General features: G+C 36.8%; 1 protein-coding gene across 6 annotated transcripts in view; it reads left to right on the top strand.

Annotated features, from left to right (window-relative positions):
- Positions 1-18,282, top strand: part of UTRN (utrophin) — a 497,690-nt gene that overhangs the window by 390,562 nt on the left and 88,846 nt on the right. For all 6 annotated transcript variants that reach the window (XM_055311522.1, XM_055311520.1, XM_055311521.1 and 3 more), the window contains one exon: positions 13,571-13,839. In XM_055311522.1, coding sequence (XP_055167497.1) covers positions 13,571-13,839 — 269 coding nt within the window. The remainder of the gene's footprint in view (positions 1-13,570; positions 13,840-18,282) is intronic.

Consider the following 18,282-nt stretch of genomic DNA (forward strand, 5'->3'; position numbering starts at 1 on the left):
TGCCTCTCTCTCTTTCTGTGTGTCTCTCATCAATAAATAAATTAAAAAATATATAATAAAAAAATAAAATAAAATACATATAAATATTTAAATAATCATAAAGATCTTTTTAAGCTTCTGTTTTTACAGATTCCTTTTTAAAATTAGACTCCAAAGTAAACACTTTTCTTTTCCAAGCAGACAACAGAATCTAGGTAATTTAAAATTAACCTGGAACACTTGGGTAGCTTAGCGGTTGAGCGTCTGCCTTTGGCTCAGATCATGATCCCGGACTTCTGGGATCGAGTCCTGCATCAGGCTCCCTGCATGGAGCCTGCTTCTCTCTCTGCCTGTGTCTCTGCCTCTCTCCCTGTGTCTCTCATGAATAAATAAATCTTAAAAAAAAAAAGTTAACCTATTTATGCACTCTTTATGTACTTTGGCTGAAAATGGAAACAGTAACTGCCTTAGTAGGAAATAGCAGTCAGTCACACAGTAAATTTAAGAGATGAATTTGGAGGCCAACATAGATCTTTATTGTGATTTTTCACTGTTGGCAATAAAAGCATTCTGATGCATTTTTAAAAACAAACATGCCATTCAAAATAATTTTTTATCATTCACTTCACATAGTGAAGGCAGATCTGAAAGACTGCCTCATGCTGTGTCCAGCAGCATAATTCATGAGCATTTATTACTTGTAAGGAAAGTACATTTGGAAAAATGCTTTCTTTGACTGTGGCCGAAACTGGAGCAGGCATTGGACAAGTAGCTATTTTCCTACTCAGCCTTTGTCAGAGTAGTTCTACTTCAGACTGAATAAATTTACCATCAAGATCACAATCTTCTTAAAAAAAAATCACAATGTTCTTTGTTATGTGTATTATATACACACACACACACACACACACACACGTCTATGCACCCAGCTTACACACATACACACAAGTTGGGTGCTTAATGCACAGTTGCTGAATGAATGCGTGCATGAGCTGAGCGCACCTGTGACGATGCTTGGTCAGTGAGCAGGCTCAGTTAAGAGGAATGACCCACCGGGACAGGATCATCACAAGCGGCAGTGCAGCAGTGAGGAGCAAAGCGGCTCTGTGCCTGGGCAGGAGGTGGCAGTGAGGGGCTTGTACGTGCTGTCTGGTTCAGATTGCAGAGGACCTGGAAAGTCGGACAGAACATTTCAACTCAATACAAGAAAGAAGGCACTATTACAATTGCTGTTGTTAAGCGTGGAAGAAAAATAAGTTTACTCATCTCACCCTATCCAATTTAAAATTCACCTTAAATCTGAGTTTCTTGTCTCCCTGCTTCCCCAGTACTTTCCAGTGAATAGAGGAAGCATTTTATAATCTACTTCATAGCAGTAAAAAAGTGTTATTGTATCACTAAAGCTTCACTTTGCTATACATTTTCCTTCTCCTGGTTAGTCCATTTCAGGGGTAAGATAATATCACTTTTTTGAGTTCTTATTTTGCTGTTACATTTGGTATGTTTCTAAGCCCTCTTTCAAATATTCTATTGGGGGGGAGGAGGGCAAGAGAAAAAGTCATCAATGTAACTTTATGATTTTCTTTCTATTTGTTTTTTTTATGATTAGCAATTTTTATGCTTTCCTCCTTTTCTGATATTGCTTTCTGCAATGGTGGCTGATTTTACCTGCTGTTAAAAGTAAATGAAAGAAAATTATCCGTAGTAGCTTTTATACTTTTGTTGTTTACCATGAATTATGTAGAGCTGCTATCAGAAATAGAGAGCATTTGAACATTAGTTATCTTGTGTGATGCTACGTGAAGTACTCACTGTTAAAGGGAATAGAACGGGGAGAAATGATATGATTTTTTATTTGATTTAATAAGCATTTATTTATTGAGTATGCTGTGTATACACCAAATGGATCCATCTCTTTACTTTTAAGTAACTATTTCAGAAAGTACTTCTCTGCATAATGTTTCTAAATGCCTTTTTTCTTCCAGCTCCTTTTTTTTTCAGTTTTTTTCAATTATCAATTCTTGTAGTGTTATGTGTTTGTGTGTGTGTGTGTGTGTGTGTAAGGCAACCTGTGGCATTTTACTTTACTGCCCAGTAATATAGGTATGAATTGCTCTCAGGCATCTGTTAATTGACAAAGGCTATTAAAAAGAAGCAAATTAATTATTTCAACCAAATGATAAGTTGCTGATAAAGAATCTCATAAGGTATGCTCTGCTAGATATTTCCCCTCCACCCCCTTATTATTGAGATATAATTGACACATTGTAGATGTTTAAGGGATACAACATAACGATTTGATGTATGTATATATTGTAAGCCAATCACCATGATAAGTCTAGCTAATATCCATCACCATACACAGTTACATATTCTATTTCCTTGTGATGAGAACTTTTAAGATCTAGTCCCTTACCATCTTTTGAGTATGTATATTTTAAATATTTAAAAATCACTACTAATAGGAACACCTGGGTGACTCAGTGGTTGAGCACCTGCCTTCGGCCCAGGGTGTGTGTGATCACGGAGTCCTGGGATGGAGTCCCACATTGGGCTCCCTGCATGGAGCCTGCTTCTCCCTCTGTCTGTGTCTCTGCCTCTCTCGTGTCTTTCATGAAAAAATAAAATCTTAAAAAAAATAAAAATCACTAATATTACTGCCTGGCTTTAAGCCCTTGCCATTTCTTGTTAGGAGTATTGTCAGTTCTTTCTCAGTTGGTATCTTTGCATCAACATAGACAGTACAATGATAAATTGGAAACTCAGAACTGGCATTTGCTACCCTGGTTTAAAAACCACCAATAACCTCTAGGATGGCACCTGAGCTCCTACACCTGGCACACAAGCTGCACAGGGATTTGGCCTCAGTTTACTGGGTAGCAGTCTCTCCTCTCTCTCTCTCTTCCCCAAACTGATGTCCATTTGACACCAAACTGCTAGGGACGATCTGCCAGTTATGGTCTTCCTTGCCTTTATCCTGTTGCCTCCTATCCTGTTTTTTTTTTGTTGTTGTTGTTCTTTGTTTGTTTGTTTTTTTCTGCCTGTGGGTCTATTTTACCTGATTTCTGACTCCTTCCTTGTTTGCCCACCCAGCCCCTGCTCATCCTGTCCCAACCGTCGAAGGCTCAGTGTCTTCCTGATGCTTCTCTCTCTCATCCCTTCTCCATGCTTTCCTGTCATCTCTCTGCTGTGTTGCCAAGATCTGTGTCCAGAGCTCAGCCCTTCCCTGGCTTAGTGACCTTTCTCACTTATTGAGAAGCTGAAAGAGTGTGGAAAAATGATCTAGGCAGCCAAAAATAGATATTATACAGCAAATACAGTGAAGATCCTCCCCTTACTCATAGCAAAGCTGCTCTCTCAGACGTATTAACTCCTACTTTAGATACTGTTATAACTAGTTTAACTTGATTCCCAGTGAGTTGTGGATATGTGGCAAAGTGGAAATGTCAGGACAGGGAAAAGGGTGGCAGTGAGTGATGACTGCTGGCAGTTTGACAGCAAGGAAGAGAAAGAAATTATAGAAAGGATATATGAGACTTCTAAAATAAAACAAATCAGAGAGTCTTTGGGGTTTTTTACAATAAAAGAAAAACTGGAGCTATGAATTATGGTTTATTTTTGAAGACAGAACATAAATCAGCTATGAGAAGGCATAGGAATTTATACTATATTTTAGTATATTTCTTTTTTAAATGGCAGCCATAAAAACACAGGGCTAACTAGGTAAGGTGTAGCTGTCTGGAGCACTAACTCAATAACTCATTCCACTCATAAATGGTTCTTAAGTAAATATGATTTTTAATTGAACTGAAATCGTCTGAATAATTACAGATATTTTGTGGAGTTCACAGCTTTATCAGTAGCCCTCCCTTATCTGGTTTGAGCAATATGAAACTTTTTAATTTGATTACATCTGTATCATGTCATTTAACACATTGAATTGTTTTTCATTTGATTTTAATCACCTGGTCTATATCTGTGAAAAGGTAGAAAGAAGAGTAAATCTCTCATCATCTTTGTATTGTTCTTTGTACTTCTAAAACCACTCTCTAACTATCCCAATGAGACAGGCACATAAAGCAAGATGCTTTTTCCTTTCTCTCTGTCTTCCTTCCCCTTTCTGTTTCTCCTTCCTCCTCCCCTCCCCCCTTTCCCCCTTTCCTTCCTTCTTTCTTTCTTTCTTTCTTTCTTTCTTTCTTTCTTTCTTTCTTTCTTTCTTTCTTTCTTTCTTTCTTTCTTTCTCTCCCTTCCTTCTTTCCTTTCTTTCTTCTTCCTTCCCTCCCTCCTTCCTTTCTTCTTTCTTTCTTTCTACCAAGAAAATACTGTGATGTTGAAAAAGGCCACCGGCTAATGTCGGGGTAGATCCAGGAACAGAGTTCAAAGCTTTTATGTGGGTGACCTTTCTTAACCTGCAGTGTTTTGGCTGACTTTTACCATCTCTTCCTTTTTATCTCCTCTGTGTCTCTGCTTATTGGCCACTGACTTGACTCCTTCTCTACTTTCGGAATCTGGAGCCTTTTCACCCTGCACTGCTGTTCCTTGGTTTCTCCCTTAATTCCCCTGCCTTCTTTTACCCCTGACTGTTCGCAGCCCAGCTTTCACTTCCTTCTGAAAATCACCTGGCTGCATGGTGAAGGTAGACATACAGGACACCTGTGGACTTAGCCATGGTCAGCCTAGCCCACTTCAGCCCCCAAACCTCTCGAGATAATCAAGGAGAACATGTGCCTTCTCAACTCTGTGTCACCTGCAGTTCAGGTTAAAAGTCGGATTTGCACAGAGGAGTTAGTGATTTCACATCAGCATCCCTGTCTCCACACCGCATAGAGATGCCAGCGTGCATGTGCACAAATGTGCATCTATGTTTTATGATTTGAGGTTATGGTATCAATTGCTAAATAAGCCTGCTAACACTTTTATAGGATAGATCACCTCCAAAAGTGTCTAGAAAGTTGTACAATTTATTGTGTCTGTGGGTATAGACAAGCTCTTTTCCTCTTCTCAGCTTTTCATTTTTAAGATAAAAAAGATTGCATTATTTTATTCATCAATTCCCCCATGAGTCCTCTTTAGAATCTATTCCAGTTAAGGCATTACTATTGCTACAACTATTATTTTATTCCAGGCTCTTAGAACATCATTTCTTTTTCAGCCTGTTATACTTGATGAGTTGATTCTGTTTCATTTTTAATGATTAGTCCTGGAAAAAGGACATCTATTATTTTATTTATTCTTTTTATACTTTGTGAATTATTGTGTGTGTGTGTACTTCATATAATTATGTATATCTGTACTTCTGATTAATGGTTGATCATTTTTCAGATACAAAAGTATTACGGGGGGATCCCTGGGTGGCGCAGCGGTTTGGCGTCTGCCTTTGGCCCAAGGCGCGATCCTGGAGACCCGGGATCGAATCCCATGTCAGGCTCCCGGTGCATGGAGCCTGCTTCTCCCTCTGCCTGTGTCTCTGCCTCTCTCTCTCTCTCTGAATGACTATCGTAAAAAAAAAAAAGTATTATGGATTAATATTTTTCCTCTTTGATCTTTGAGAGCTGGCTATTTATATTTATTAGTAGTTAATATTTAAACTCACGGTGTACTATTTTCTTTTAAATATTAAATGTTTCATAGAATTTTAAAAAGATAATTATTAGGAGTATTTTTCTCTTATGCAAAATCTTATATATGATGTAATGAAGTAATAAATGACATTTTCAGTCCACTGTGTGAGTCCATTTTATGCCAATATTAGCAAACTTGTGTGAATAAAATTTCACGATCATTAAATGAATGAAAATGTGGAATTATCATATAGTTTAGTAGAAGTTACTTTTATACTGATTCTTAATATAACAAGTTTACAGGAAGAGATGGCAGTAATTATTTCCTTGCATCTCATAAAATGAGACCAAATTACACATTATAGCCTAAATAATTAGGCTAGTAAAAATGATGGGTGTTTTCTCTCAGGGCATTTTTGTTTTCCTAGTAACAGCTTTATTAATTAGAACCCTAGTCATAGTAAATGGCAGACACCCAACTTCCATAAGCAAAGGCACAAGGGGAAATGTATTAACTCCCATAGCCAAATTACATTAAGGGCAAGGTCACAGCCAGCCACAGGGACTGAAATGCCACCCAGAAGCCTTTTTTCTTTGTCTTCCTGTCTCCCTCTACAAGTTTTGATTTTCTTAGCTTTCCTATGATCACATACCTCATACCACCAAGGAGAGACAGCGCTTGTTTCAATCCAGCACATTACAGGAGAGGGCTCTTATGGACTCAGCTTGAATAACATGGAGCTCAGAGTCTACTGGGATTTGGCACGCACATGCTACAAAAATAATATTAAATGGGGGAAGAGCCAATGCCCAAGAAGAAAGGGAGAGAAATGTTAGTAGACATAGATGTTCACAAGGCAACATTGATCAGGTGCTTACTGTGTGCCAGGCACTATGCCAGGTACCTCACATACCTTGTTACCTTTAATCCTCGTAACGACTCATTGAGGTATGAATACTGTTACCACCCATTTGAGAGATAAGGAAATTAAATCTTTGAGAGGTGTGGAAGCTCCTGTCACTCATGACAGAGCTGAAGCTCCCATGTCTGACTTAGTGTCAAACTTAGTGCTCTTAACCACCATAGTATACTCTCTTCATTACCCCAGTAATCATAAGTACTTCCAGCTATACAGTAGTATACAGTAATTTTCTATATTTTTTGACTTTAAGGAAATGTCATACAATAATTAAATACATTTTGTAACTCTTGACTTTTCCCTTTGCTGTTGCTTTTTCTTTACTACAATACCAGGCTGCTTAATAGAATGGCATACCCGTTCACTAATTTTCTAGCATCAGGAGAAAAGGTGGTTGGGCAATATTAGACTTTGTCCTTTTAATTTTTATATAAAAACTTGAAGGATAAATCATAGCTTTCAGGCCTATAGACCAAGACAATAATTTAATTAGCTTCTCAAATCCAAACTAAATTAGTAATGTTGTAATGCATGAAAAAGCATAGAAAAATATAATGTTGCTTTCTTTTTCAGTATTCTTAAATACAGAGCAGCAATGTGATCCTTCCCAAATTAAAGTTCCATAATGTATGTATGGGTGTAATGAATCTAGTCTTCAGCTTTCCTAAAATATATGTGTTGGCTGACTAAGCCTACTGATAGGGTAAAAATTCCTATAACTTTTTTGCATGACAATGAGTACCATAGTAATGAAATCCAATTTAAATAAACATATCAACATTCTTGATGAAGAATTATATAATAACAAAGGTTAGTTTGATGGGCACAACATTTTAAATTAATTGTTCACCATCTGTTATATTCTCTAATCACTGTTGCAACCATCCATAAATTACATTTGCCTCATAAAAAAGGTGACAGTATTTTACATGTATGTATTTTGTTGTAATAGACATCTGGGAAGTTACTTTTTTAAACATAAAGAATAGGGGGATGCTAAACTTTTTTAATGGGTTGGTGTACTTATTTTGTTGTTTTTGTTGTCCCTCTGGAAAGCTGTAATCTTCTAGAGTGAATTAGAGGAGTTGCCATTTTTAAAGAAGTTTAAGGCTAGCAAAGACATAAAATCTTCTCTTCAGTTAAACTCCTCACTTACTATGGCAGTACATAAACATAAGACATACTTCACTTCTTCTGTAAGAATGGCTAAGTATTCTAGATACTGAAGATACAATAGTGAACAAAACATATCCTTTCCCTCCTGGATTTTACATTCCCAGCTTCCCTTCTTTCTTTGCAGTGCCATCCCTCAACCCCCAGTGACCTGTCTGCAGCTGTTCTAGCACTCATAAATGACTTGAATAAATTATAAAATGGCCATTAGGATGAGGACATTCAGGGAATACTCAGTTACAGAAGATTGAAAGCTGGATGTCAGGTGGTTTAGCCAGTTCTGTTCCATGGCATCTCTTATATTCCTGTTTCTTTCCTTAGAGGTGAATTTTCTTAACGATCTGTCCTTACTTCTTGCTCAACTCAATGCTGGGTTTATTTACTTTGGCTCACTTTACAAGAAGAATAAAACTTAGAAGTGTCTTGACTTTGGTTCTACCTCCATTTACCTCTGAACAGAAGCACCATTTATCTCCCTCCACAGTGTGCTCTGCATTTCTAGCTTCCTCTCCATTTTCCTTCTCTCTCTTAAGACTTTGCATGTGGGTTTTTGTGGAAGATACTCCCTAAATTTCTTTACTTTGGAGTTCTTGCTTTTCTCTAAATGTCTCTGTTCACTGTCCTTTTTTTCCCCACTTAAGGATTTGAGAAACCCCTTGGCAGCATGGATGAATCCATATCATCTTTATGATATTCCTACTGAAAGATTTAGGCTTCACATTAACAGGTTAATCTAGTCTGGGTAACATCTTAGTATTGTCACTCTTACAATATATAGATTAACATAATTACAGTAATCAGCTGATGGCCCTTGATGATGCACTTGTAATCTAGTTCATAATGATTGTTATCATCATACAAAATAGGAAATGGGTGGAGTCCTCTTAAACACTGATCATCAGAGAAATTAAGTTAATCTTAATCATGTAATCAGAAAACGTGGAGAGAATATATTTGCCATTATTTTAATCACCTTTTGGTTATGAAGGAAAGAGAGAAATGGAGGGCAGTTAGAGAACGAGAGAGAGTAAGAGCAAGTCGAGGCTCTAGACATGGGAGTGCTTTGTTTTTTTCCTGTGAATTCTTGTTAGCTAGTCTATTGGTTTGCTTGTCTAAAAATCCCTAGAGATGTCTAAACCTCCCAGACTTAGTAATAAAATCATAAAAGGAATCATAAAAGAAATTAACCTTTGTTGACGCCCTCCTGTGTGCCAGGCATGTGCCAGTTACTTTATAGTTACTAACTGAAGTTCAAAGAGATAAGGAATATGTTTATGATTACATAATTTGTTAGTGTTTGAAATGGCATATGATCTCCTAATCTTTCCATACACAAGATTGTCCAGGAGTGAAAATGCTACTCTGGAAGGTTTTAATTTTTTTCCCTATGTTTGCTTGTCTTAATATTTCCCTTTCATCACTTGGTGAAATACATGTTTAAAAAAAAAGAACAGTGCAAGTAAGATATTTGGAACTACCATACTTGAAATAACTTTGTAAGGTTTATCCTTCTCTTTCACGGTAAAAACCTTTTTTATAACTCACTTTAGATAGGTGTAGGGAGGAGGAAGGAAAAATAAATGGAAAGTTTTCCACTTGAAGTTATAAAGTTGAGTATTCACAGGAAAGAGTTAAGCTAAAAGTTCCATTGAGCCCAGCTCAATTCACTAATTATATATTGAGGACATACTGGTCTCTAGACTGGGTATTGCCAAACCAAGATGGAAAGAAAGAAAACATGTATGACATAAGACTTTAGAACCTATAAATAAAAAGTCACAGTGAAGTTATAAATGTCAATTTCCTATTGAAAAAAAGAGGATGCAATAAATATGGAAGATCTTTAAAGCAATTGGGCTGATTCTAATAGAGTTTTATATTATTTCATTGGAGAAACATGTAATTTAATTTTTTTATTGTAAAATGTTTTTGTATAAGCATGCATAAGGAGACTATTTTCCTCTCTACTGTTAAGATTTCTTTCAGATATATGTTGGCTTTGGCTTTCTTATAGAATTCAAGGTAAGAGGGATGCCTGGGTGGCTCAGTGGTTAAGCATCTGCCTTCAGCCAGGGACATGGTCCTGGAGTCCCAGGATCGAGTCCTGCATTGGGCTCCCTACGTGGAGCCTGCTTCTCCCTCTGCCTGTGTCTCTGCCTCTCTGCGTCTCTCATGAATAAATAAATAAAATCTTAAAAAAAATTCAATTTTAGAGGTAAATGAAGCCCTTTGTACGAAAAGTTCTCCCACTGAGAAATATGAGTTCCCACTTGATAAAAGTGAGATGAGCATCATTTAGCTCTCCTAGGAGCAAAGGGCATGATGCAATCATGGCTGACCCCAACCCTAGACTCTGCTCTTGGTCCAGTTTTGTTTGCCACCTCACTCCAGGGAATCATGGGGCAGTCTTTCTCTCCATGGCATAGTAAGGTATAAATACCACCAATTAATTTGCATAGTTGAAGAATAAAGATAATTGAACAAGAGAGGAAAATTTAGGTCTGATTGTTGCTTTCTTCCCTCTTTTGTTTTCTTTTTCTTCTCTTCTTTCTAAAAGATAGTTACTAAATCTATCTTAAAAGATAGGTATCTATTGTAACATAATAAATCACTATTTTAAATTATATAAGTACGAAATTAATATAACAATATGGATAATAAAAATTAACCTGTTACATGTTTTGTATAAATATATAATATAAATATAGAAAGTAAATATAATTGCACCTCAGCATTTGGTCAGTTTAAAAGGGAAGGCCTGAAGTTCCGGACGAGAATGGAAAAAGAGTGCTGCCCCTCAAAAATATCCAGAGAAGGACACGCACGCACGTGCACACACACACACACTTCAGGGAATAGGAAAGTGACAGAAAAAGCTCTTCTAGTCTGAAAATTGTCAGTAAATTTATTTGGTTTTTAGCCCGCTGTTTCCTCCTTCTCTCAGATTAGCCTCTATTACTGCCTTTTCAAATGCAAATTAGATTACCCTCTTATCTCTGAGCTTCATTTGCTCTGTAGTCTCCAGTATTTAGTGGCCCTGCCAGTTGCGTGGGAATGACACAACTCACCGGAGTGGAAATACTCCAGCTTCAGCAGCAGGGACCAGAGAGATCAATTTGTAAGCCAGGAAGCTGGCGGTGCTCTGTCCTGGCAACACATTACAATCATCTGGGAAGCTTTTAAAATATACCCATCTTGCCCTTCACTGTTGACCAACTAAATCTGATCTCTTAATTTTGGGGGGTAGGGCCTCTGGGGATCTGTATGTAAAAACAAACAAGCAAGCAAACAAACTCTCAGAGGGGTTTCTAATATGTACTCTGAATTCTGAACCACTGGGTCTGAAAGATTCTCCACTTCCTGCATGAGGGTCTTAAAATTTATGGCAAAAAAATCTCCAGAAATTTTGAAGGAAACAGTCCTTTGATTTTCAAACAACTAGAGGATTTTACAAATGTAATTATATCCCTTTATTAGTTTCTTCTCTTTTTTTGTTTTCTGTGTGTGTGTGTGTGTGTGTGTGTGTGTGTTTGCTGCTGCTTTCATTTGTTTTTCGATTCTCTTAACCCCACATCATCATGACTTGGTATTTCATCTGTTGCCGCCTGTTACCTGTTTCACAAACGTTCTGAAAAATTTTTGTTTGGTTTCACGCTTCCCTCTGTTCTTGGTTTAAAGTATGCATTAAACTGAGATTGGTACTGTAATAGGGAGGCACTTTTATTCTGACTCTGTGATCAGTTAATAGGTATCCTTTCTGGCAAACAGATGGGGAATTGAACACAGAGCTTTTCTTTTCTTCTGACTAGCTGCTTGTGTAGGAATTATATAATAAATACCACACAAAGGGACTGCTCAATCAAAAGATTTTACATTAAGTGAAGACAAAAATGTCCCATCCATGTTGAGTGTTTTGTCACAGGACAAAGAAGCTGTGTGTCTCCCTGCCAGGTTATTCAGTGACTGACTCAGAAACAGTTTTTTACTTTATCCAGGGAAAAATCATCATAATTAAGTTGTCTGTTCAGAAATTAGTACTGTATCTTTTTCTTTTACAAAAGCCAGTGAAACACAAGTGTTTAAAATAGATCTTTGGAAAAGCCTGAGTATTAACAAACACAGGTGCTGCCATCATAAAAATTACCACTCCCTTTCTCATGGGACTAGTAAGAGTGACTTTTTTCATTTCCCATAAATAACATTTATTTATTTTCTATATTTTATATTATTCATGATAAGCATTTATAGAAACAGAGCATATAAAATATGGCATTTTATATTTATATTAAATATATTGTATATAAGTGTGATGTAGTTCTCATTTTTTAACTTAGGGATTTAAATAAGGTTTGCCTAATGATCTACTTTTCCTCCAGCACTGTTGTCCTGGACTGTATCCCAGCTCAAACACTCCTAGAAGCTGGGTGTTTAATTCACTTGTTTTCCTTATTTATCATTTCCTGGTGGGTTCAGTTTATCTACCTATCATAACATGGAATCTCCTGGTAATCAGTTCAGTTGCCAAGGGATTATTCATGACTCTCTATAGCCCCTAGCAGTTCAGCAGTGTAATTCGGAGTTCTGTAGCTTCTGAACTCTTCATGGCCCATTTGGTTCGCAGAGATTCATTACAGCTGTTTTTAAGTCTAAATATTGATGTCTAGAATTTTCAGGAAATATAGGTAGGTAAGAATATGTGTTCTGTCCCCTTCAACTTGACTTGTGTATAATACTAAAGAAAGACAGGGGGACGAATTTATGTTAAATATGAGTTATGATTCAGGAGAGCTGGCTTTATTTATTTAGTTCCTCTTACCAGGAACTTCAGTGAACTTCAGTTCATGTTTACGAATGCTATGAAATATTTTGAAGTGAAGTGGAGTTGCTTCACTGTGATTGATACTAAAAGTTGGGATGTTATCACAGAGAAGGATAATTATTTCTATCTTAAACTAATCCAAAGTTTACCTTGATTGTATGTTTCTGACTTGCTTCTGTTTTCAGTGGACCCAGCAGAACAACCAGCAAAGCAGTGAGATAGGAAAGGGGATTGCCTTGGATATAGAAAGAACTGAAGACCAGGAGTGTTCAGTTGGCAATCTACCTAAACTGCTTTGAGGGTGTCTGCTTTATTTTCATCAAATTCCTCTGCCCTTGTCTTCTTGTCAGCTTCTCATCTCTGTGTTTCTGACAACTGGGTTTGAACTTGACTTTCATTTCTGCCTCTTTCTTTTGCTCGTCTTGTAGCCTCTGCAGGGCCTTGCATTATGCCTACCCTTTCCTGTCTGAAAGTCTAACTTTAATTCAGATATCCTGGAATCTTTTGCTGTATGAAATATTTGGGATGGTCCTTGAAATCTTGCTGTATTCCTGTTGAAGTGTTTGTGAATGTGCTACATGTCTGGACTATAGAAAGTACCCTATATGGTGAACTGCCATACAGATTCAGCAGTGATGAAGTAGCTAAGATATATTATTTGTCTTCAGTTATTTTTTTCTAAGGAACATGATAATTCAACCTTATTTTCTCAGAGTCTTTCCTCGTAACTTAAAGCTGTTTCTCTCCTAACTATATTTCCCATTTTTATTGAGGACAATGAAATGAAAAAGACGGTCTTTGGATTTTATATAACTGAATTTATGTTAAAGAAAAATTCTTTTGTTTTTTGAGTTATTGTGTTACATTTCAAGGTTTGTAAATATATTAAAATTCAAGTCACTGAAGCCACTGGGCCACTTATTACTCTGTGTAACTATTTTCTTCTTTTGATAAGTAGCAAAGAATCCATTGGTGAAGATGAAGGGAGTAGAGAGAAATTTTTTCTTCTCCTGATTTGTGTAAACAATGTCTCGATGTACCTGATGGCAACCCTTCAAAGGTGGTGTTCACACCTGGCTATTGATCAGGTTCCAAATTTTTTTTTTTTTAAATCACAGAATTGACTCCTGAGGAAAGAGCCCAAAAGATTGCCAAGGCCATGCGCAAACAGTCTTCTGAAGTCAAAGAGAAGTGGGAAAGTCTAAATGCTGTCACTAGCAATTGGCAAAAGCAAGTGGACAAGGCACTGGAGAAGCTCAGAGACCTGCAGGGAGCCATGGATGACCTGGATGTTGACATGAAGGAGGCGGAGGCTGTGAGGAATGGCTGGAAGCCCGTGGGAGACTTACTTATCGACTCACTGCAGGACCACATTGAAAAAACCATGGTCAGCACCACTGCCTCAGATAAGGATTTTAAGAAATGTTTTATTGTTAAATATAACACAAAGAATGTCATATATAAAAACTGTCATAAGAGATTTTATGAAGCCAACCCCGTGACAACTCCAACAAAATCAGGAGATAGAGATTTCCCAGACACAACAGATGTTTTCCATATGCTCCTCACCATCAGAACCTCTCCCCACCAAAATAACAACTAATGAAACTTTCACAATAATTTACTTTTATTTTTCCAATACTTCTTTTTTACCCAACTCTGTGTCCCTAAATACTTAACTGCTTTAAAAAAATAATGCGGAGTCCTTTTTAATCTCTAGATTTCCCTCTATACCCTTTTGGTTTTCTTTACAATGTGTTTGTTTAAGAAACTGAATTGTTTGTTTTATAGTATTTCTTATAGCCTGGGTTTTGCAGAATGGCATCCACATAGTGCAGTTGGGCAAGTTTCTCTCTACTCTGTATTTCCTGAAAATTGGTAGTTGGACTCAGAGATTTAATAAAAAAACATATTGTTTCAGACTGGGATCTTCATGTAAAAATTTCATCTCACTGTCTGAATATATTATGGAAGGATTAGCTTAGCTATAAATTTTGTCTGTGGTCAGGAATTGCCCAAAATTAAGGATGATAGATCTGTGGTCTAGAGCCCCTTTGGCTCCTATATTATACATACCCAAAAAAAATTTAGTAGAATTTAGGCAATAAGAGACATAGTAGGGTTTGTGATAGCATAGTAAACTATAAGGTAGCCATGAGTCAAATCAAAGAATAAATCAACAAAAAATCAGAAGGTATTAGATTAACAATATCAATATCATGAATGGGATTTTTATTGCAAAAGACCTACGTTTTGTGCACAGACTTGGATAACATTTTCCCTTTGTTTGATGCATGTGGCTGAAAAGGAAGGAGAAGGGTCTAGGAAGTGAAATGAATATGCAGGCAAATTACATAAGTAAATATATGTGTGTAGATATAGGAATAATAATGTCTAGCATTTATTGAGGATTACTGTGTGCCAAGAACTATGTACCCACTTTACATGGATACCTCTTTTATTCCTCACACCACCCCAATGAGGTAGGTATTATCATGCCCATTTTACAAATGGTGAAAGTGCAGGTATTGCTCAAGCCCACATAGCTGGTAAGTGGTAGAGTTTTCATGATTTCTTTCTTGCTCTTCTCTTTCATTGTAGAGACCTCACTCATACTAAGTAATTAAGCACAACTTTTATCCACTATTGGAATTCAAAGCTTTTTAAGTCACCTATTAAATTTTAAACTTAAAAAATTGTATTACTAAAAGAATGTTGATGTCTGCCACCTTTCATTATAAATATACAGAAATATGCAGAACTCTATAAATTAAGTGGGCCTCTTCCTACAGCTCTGGCATCCTGAAAACCATTTCTGTGGACGAATCTGAGTTTAAAATAATAAACTGAGGGATCCCTGGGTGGCGCAGCGGTTTGGCGCCTGCCTTTGGCCCAGGGCGCGATCCTGGAGACCCGGGATCGAATCCCACGTCGGGCTCCCGGTGCAAGGAGCCTGCTTCTCCCTCTGCCTGTGTCTCTGCCTCTCTCTCTCTGTATGACTATCATAAATAAAAATAAAAAAAATAAAGAAAAAAAATAAAATAAAATAATAAACTGAAAATAAAGCCTTTTAGTAAAGATTATTTGGAAGTTACACACTTCTTGCAATTTAAAAGATGGTTTTTAAACACCAGAAATCTTGAAGTCACTGGTTTATAAACAGTATATTTTTTTGGACTACAAAGATGCCTCTCGGAGCAAGACTTTATTCATTTGAATTTGAAAGTATCAATTTTTAATGCAGTCTGATTAGTGTTGAAGGAAAAATGAAAAGTGATATCTAGGCTTGTTAAAGACCTAAAAGTCTGAGAGGTGTTAATCCCATTTGATTAAAGAAATTACGCACCTCTGCATCCAAATCCTTTTGTTCAAATCTCTACTTAAGTGGAAAGCCAGGAAAAATACAATTAGTATTTAAGAGGAAGGAATAAACTGTGGATTAAAATATTTTAACATCTTATTAGGAAAAAAGAAAATAAAAACCCACATCTCATTAAACCAAATAAAATGGATTCAAAGTCTGGGATGTTTTACATGTACTCTAAAGTACATGCCAAATCCCACTGAAGCTGTTGGCAAATGAAAGTAAGCACTGATTATTGTATTGCTAAATATTATTAAATATGTCAAAGCAACTGGAAAACAAAAGCTTTGGGGGCAATCAAATAATTTTAAAGCCAAAAAATTATCCTTAATCATTCTTATTTGCCGAATACACACCTTCCAACAGGAGAAGGTTTTTTCTTTTTCACATCCTCCAGCAGGCTGCCAGTCAGCACCTTTAATGATAGCAGATGTTTCTGTTTTTATAGCAAAGAAGACCACATACTTTTCCTCTTCTATAGGAAAGTGCAGCCAAACGTGATAAATTGGTTCTTTATATTAAAACACACAGTGGATCTGAAACCATTTTAAAATTTGCTTTACTTCAAGCCTCTTAATTTGGAAGCTCTTAAAAAGCAAAAGATAAACTCTCTTATTTTTTTTAAGATTGTATTTATTCATGAGAGACACAGAGAGAGAGGCAGAGACACAGGCAGAGGGAGAAGCAGGCTCCATGCAGGGAGCCCGACGTGGGGCTCGATCCCGGGTCTCCAGGATCACACCCTGGGCTGGAGGCAGCGGTAAACCGCCGAGCCACCCGGGCTGCCCGATAAGCTCTCTTATTAGAAAGATTCCACACTGCCATAAAACACCCGTGAAAATAAAATCCAACGACCTTTGTGGTCAAAGGTCTTTTAATATTTTCACCTGTGGCTTATAAGAGAAAAACATTATTTTTACAGAGAAAGAATTAAAACTCCTCAGTGTTCTATAAGACTTTAAAAATCTGTCTTGAAGTTATTCTCTAATTTTGAAAAACTTTCTCCATCTTTGAAATCAAGCTCATATTATTTAAAATTATGGAAACCCAGGAACACTTCCTAGCATTTCATTTTTCATCTTTGGTACCTGCAAAATGCAAAGACATTGATTTTAAAAGCTGATTAAAATTCTTGAGTCCCCCCAAGTAATCTAGGAGAGAATATTAATGTATAATGTTAAAATGCAACTGAGGAAACCTGGAAGGATTTGAGTTCTGTCATTATTCTAGACTGAATCTGAAGGAACTCAGGTTTCTTCCAAGTCCAGACTGAATAATTCTCCTTCCCCACCCTAACCCCCCTTCTGTCCCATGCTTCCATGTTAGTGGTTCATTCTTTAGGCTTAGAACACCTATTATCAGATAACTGCTTTTCTCATTGAACTGTTTTTGTGCATCTGTCTGTCATCCGTGAAAGCTCAACATCTGCAGCCATGGGAGAAAAACTATCACAACTTGAAAAGATTTTTCTTTCCATTTTCCAGCAACTCAGATGCCTTTGTGAGCTTCCCTTCTTCTGTCTGACTTTGAAATATGGGTGCTTTCAGGGTTCTAGCAATGTTTCTTACTTTACACACATTGATTTTCATGTTCACAGTTCCAGATGTTATTTATACACTGCTCCCTCCTAGATGTGTAACTTTCACTCTGACTCTGGGCTCTAGGTCTGTTCTTCTGACTTTCCATCTTGAGTTTCTTCTTGTGGCTTTTGAGCATGTTCAAGAATTTTGAAACACTAGAACATATTCTCTGATTAACCTAAAATTAATTTCCTTTTTAAAGACAAGTACTTTCATAATACTATTTTGATTTTTATCAACCATAAGGATTATTTTTAGCCAACCGTAATGATTATTTTTAGCCTGTGCATATTATATAAGGGGGGACTATATAGAGTAACTGGTTTTGGAGAGAGAAGGGAGAAAGGAAGTGGCTAAAGAGCCATTCTTTTTATTAGCGTAATGAAGAAGCCAAATTAATATTGCAGTGTGCCAGTGAAAATTCATGCTTGTTAAAGCACTCTGATGTATAATATTTCATTAACTGAACTTGGTATGGTGAAAAGGAAGAAAGAAAGTTTGTAGACATATTCTGTCTCTTAAGGGGTGGGATGGTAGAAATAATGTAATTTGAGGGCTGGTGCTGTGTGTTCACAACATCTATTACATATGAGTTCAGTTTGGTACATGATTAGCTCTGATTTTGTATTACACTAAAGAAATAACAAACTAATGTTCTCTTTTAGTAACTCAATTCTGTTCCCAATTGTACATTGGCATAATCTTGCCTCAGATATCATTTTTATGGGCCTTCATCAATAGAAGTGAATTCTCCCCTCTTGTATTGCAGACTTTGTGCTGAATACTGGAGAGTGTCTGTTCTAAAGAAGCTTCTATTCTTCTTTGGGGGCATCAAGAATATGGGTGTACTAAGAGCTCTGATAAGGAATGATATTTAAAATATATA

The sequence above is a fragment of the Nyctereutes procyonoides genome, unplaced genomic scaffold (genome assembly GCF_905146905.1).
Source record: "Nyctereutes procyonoides isolate TBG_1078 unplaced genomic scaffold, NYPRO_anot_genome, whole genome shotgun sequence".
NCBI lineage: Eukaryota > Metazoa > Chordata > Mammalia > Carnivora > Canidae > Nyctereutes > Nyctereutes procyonoides.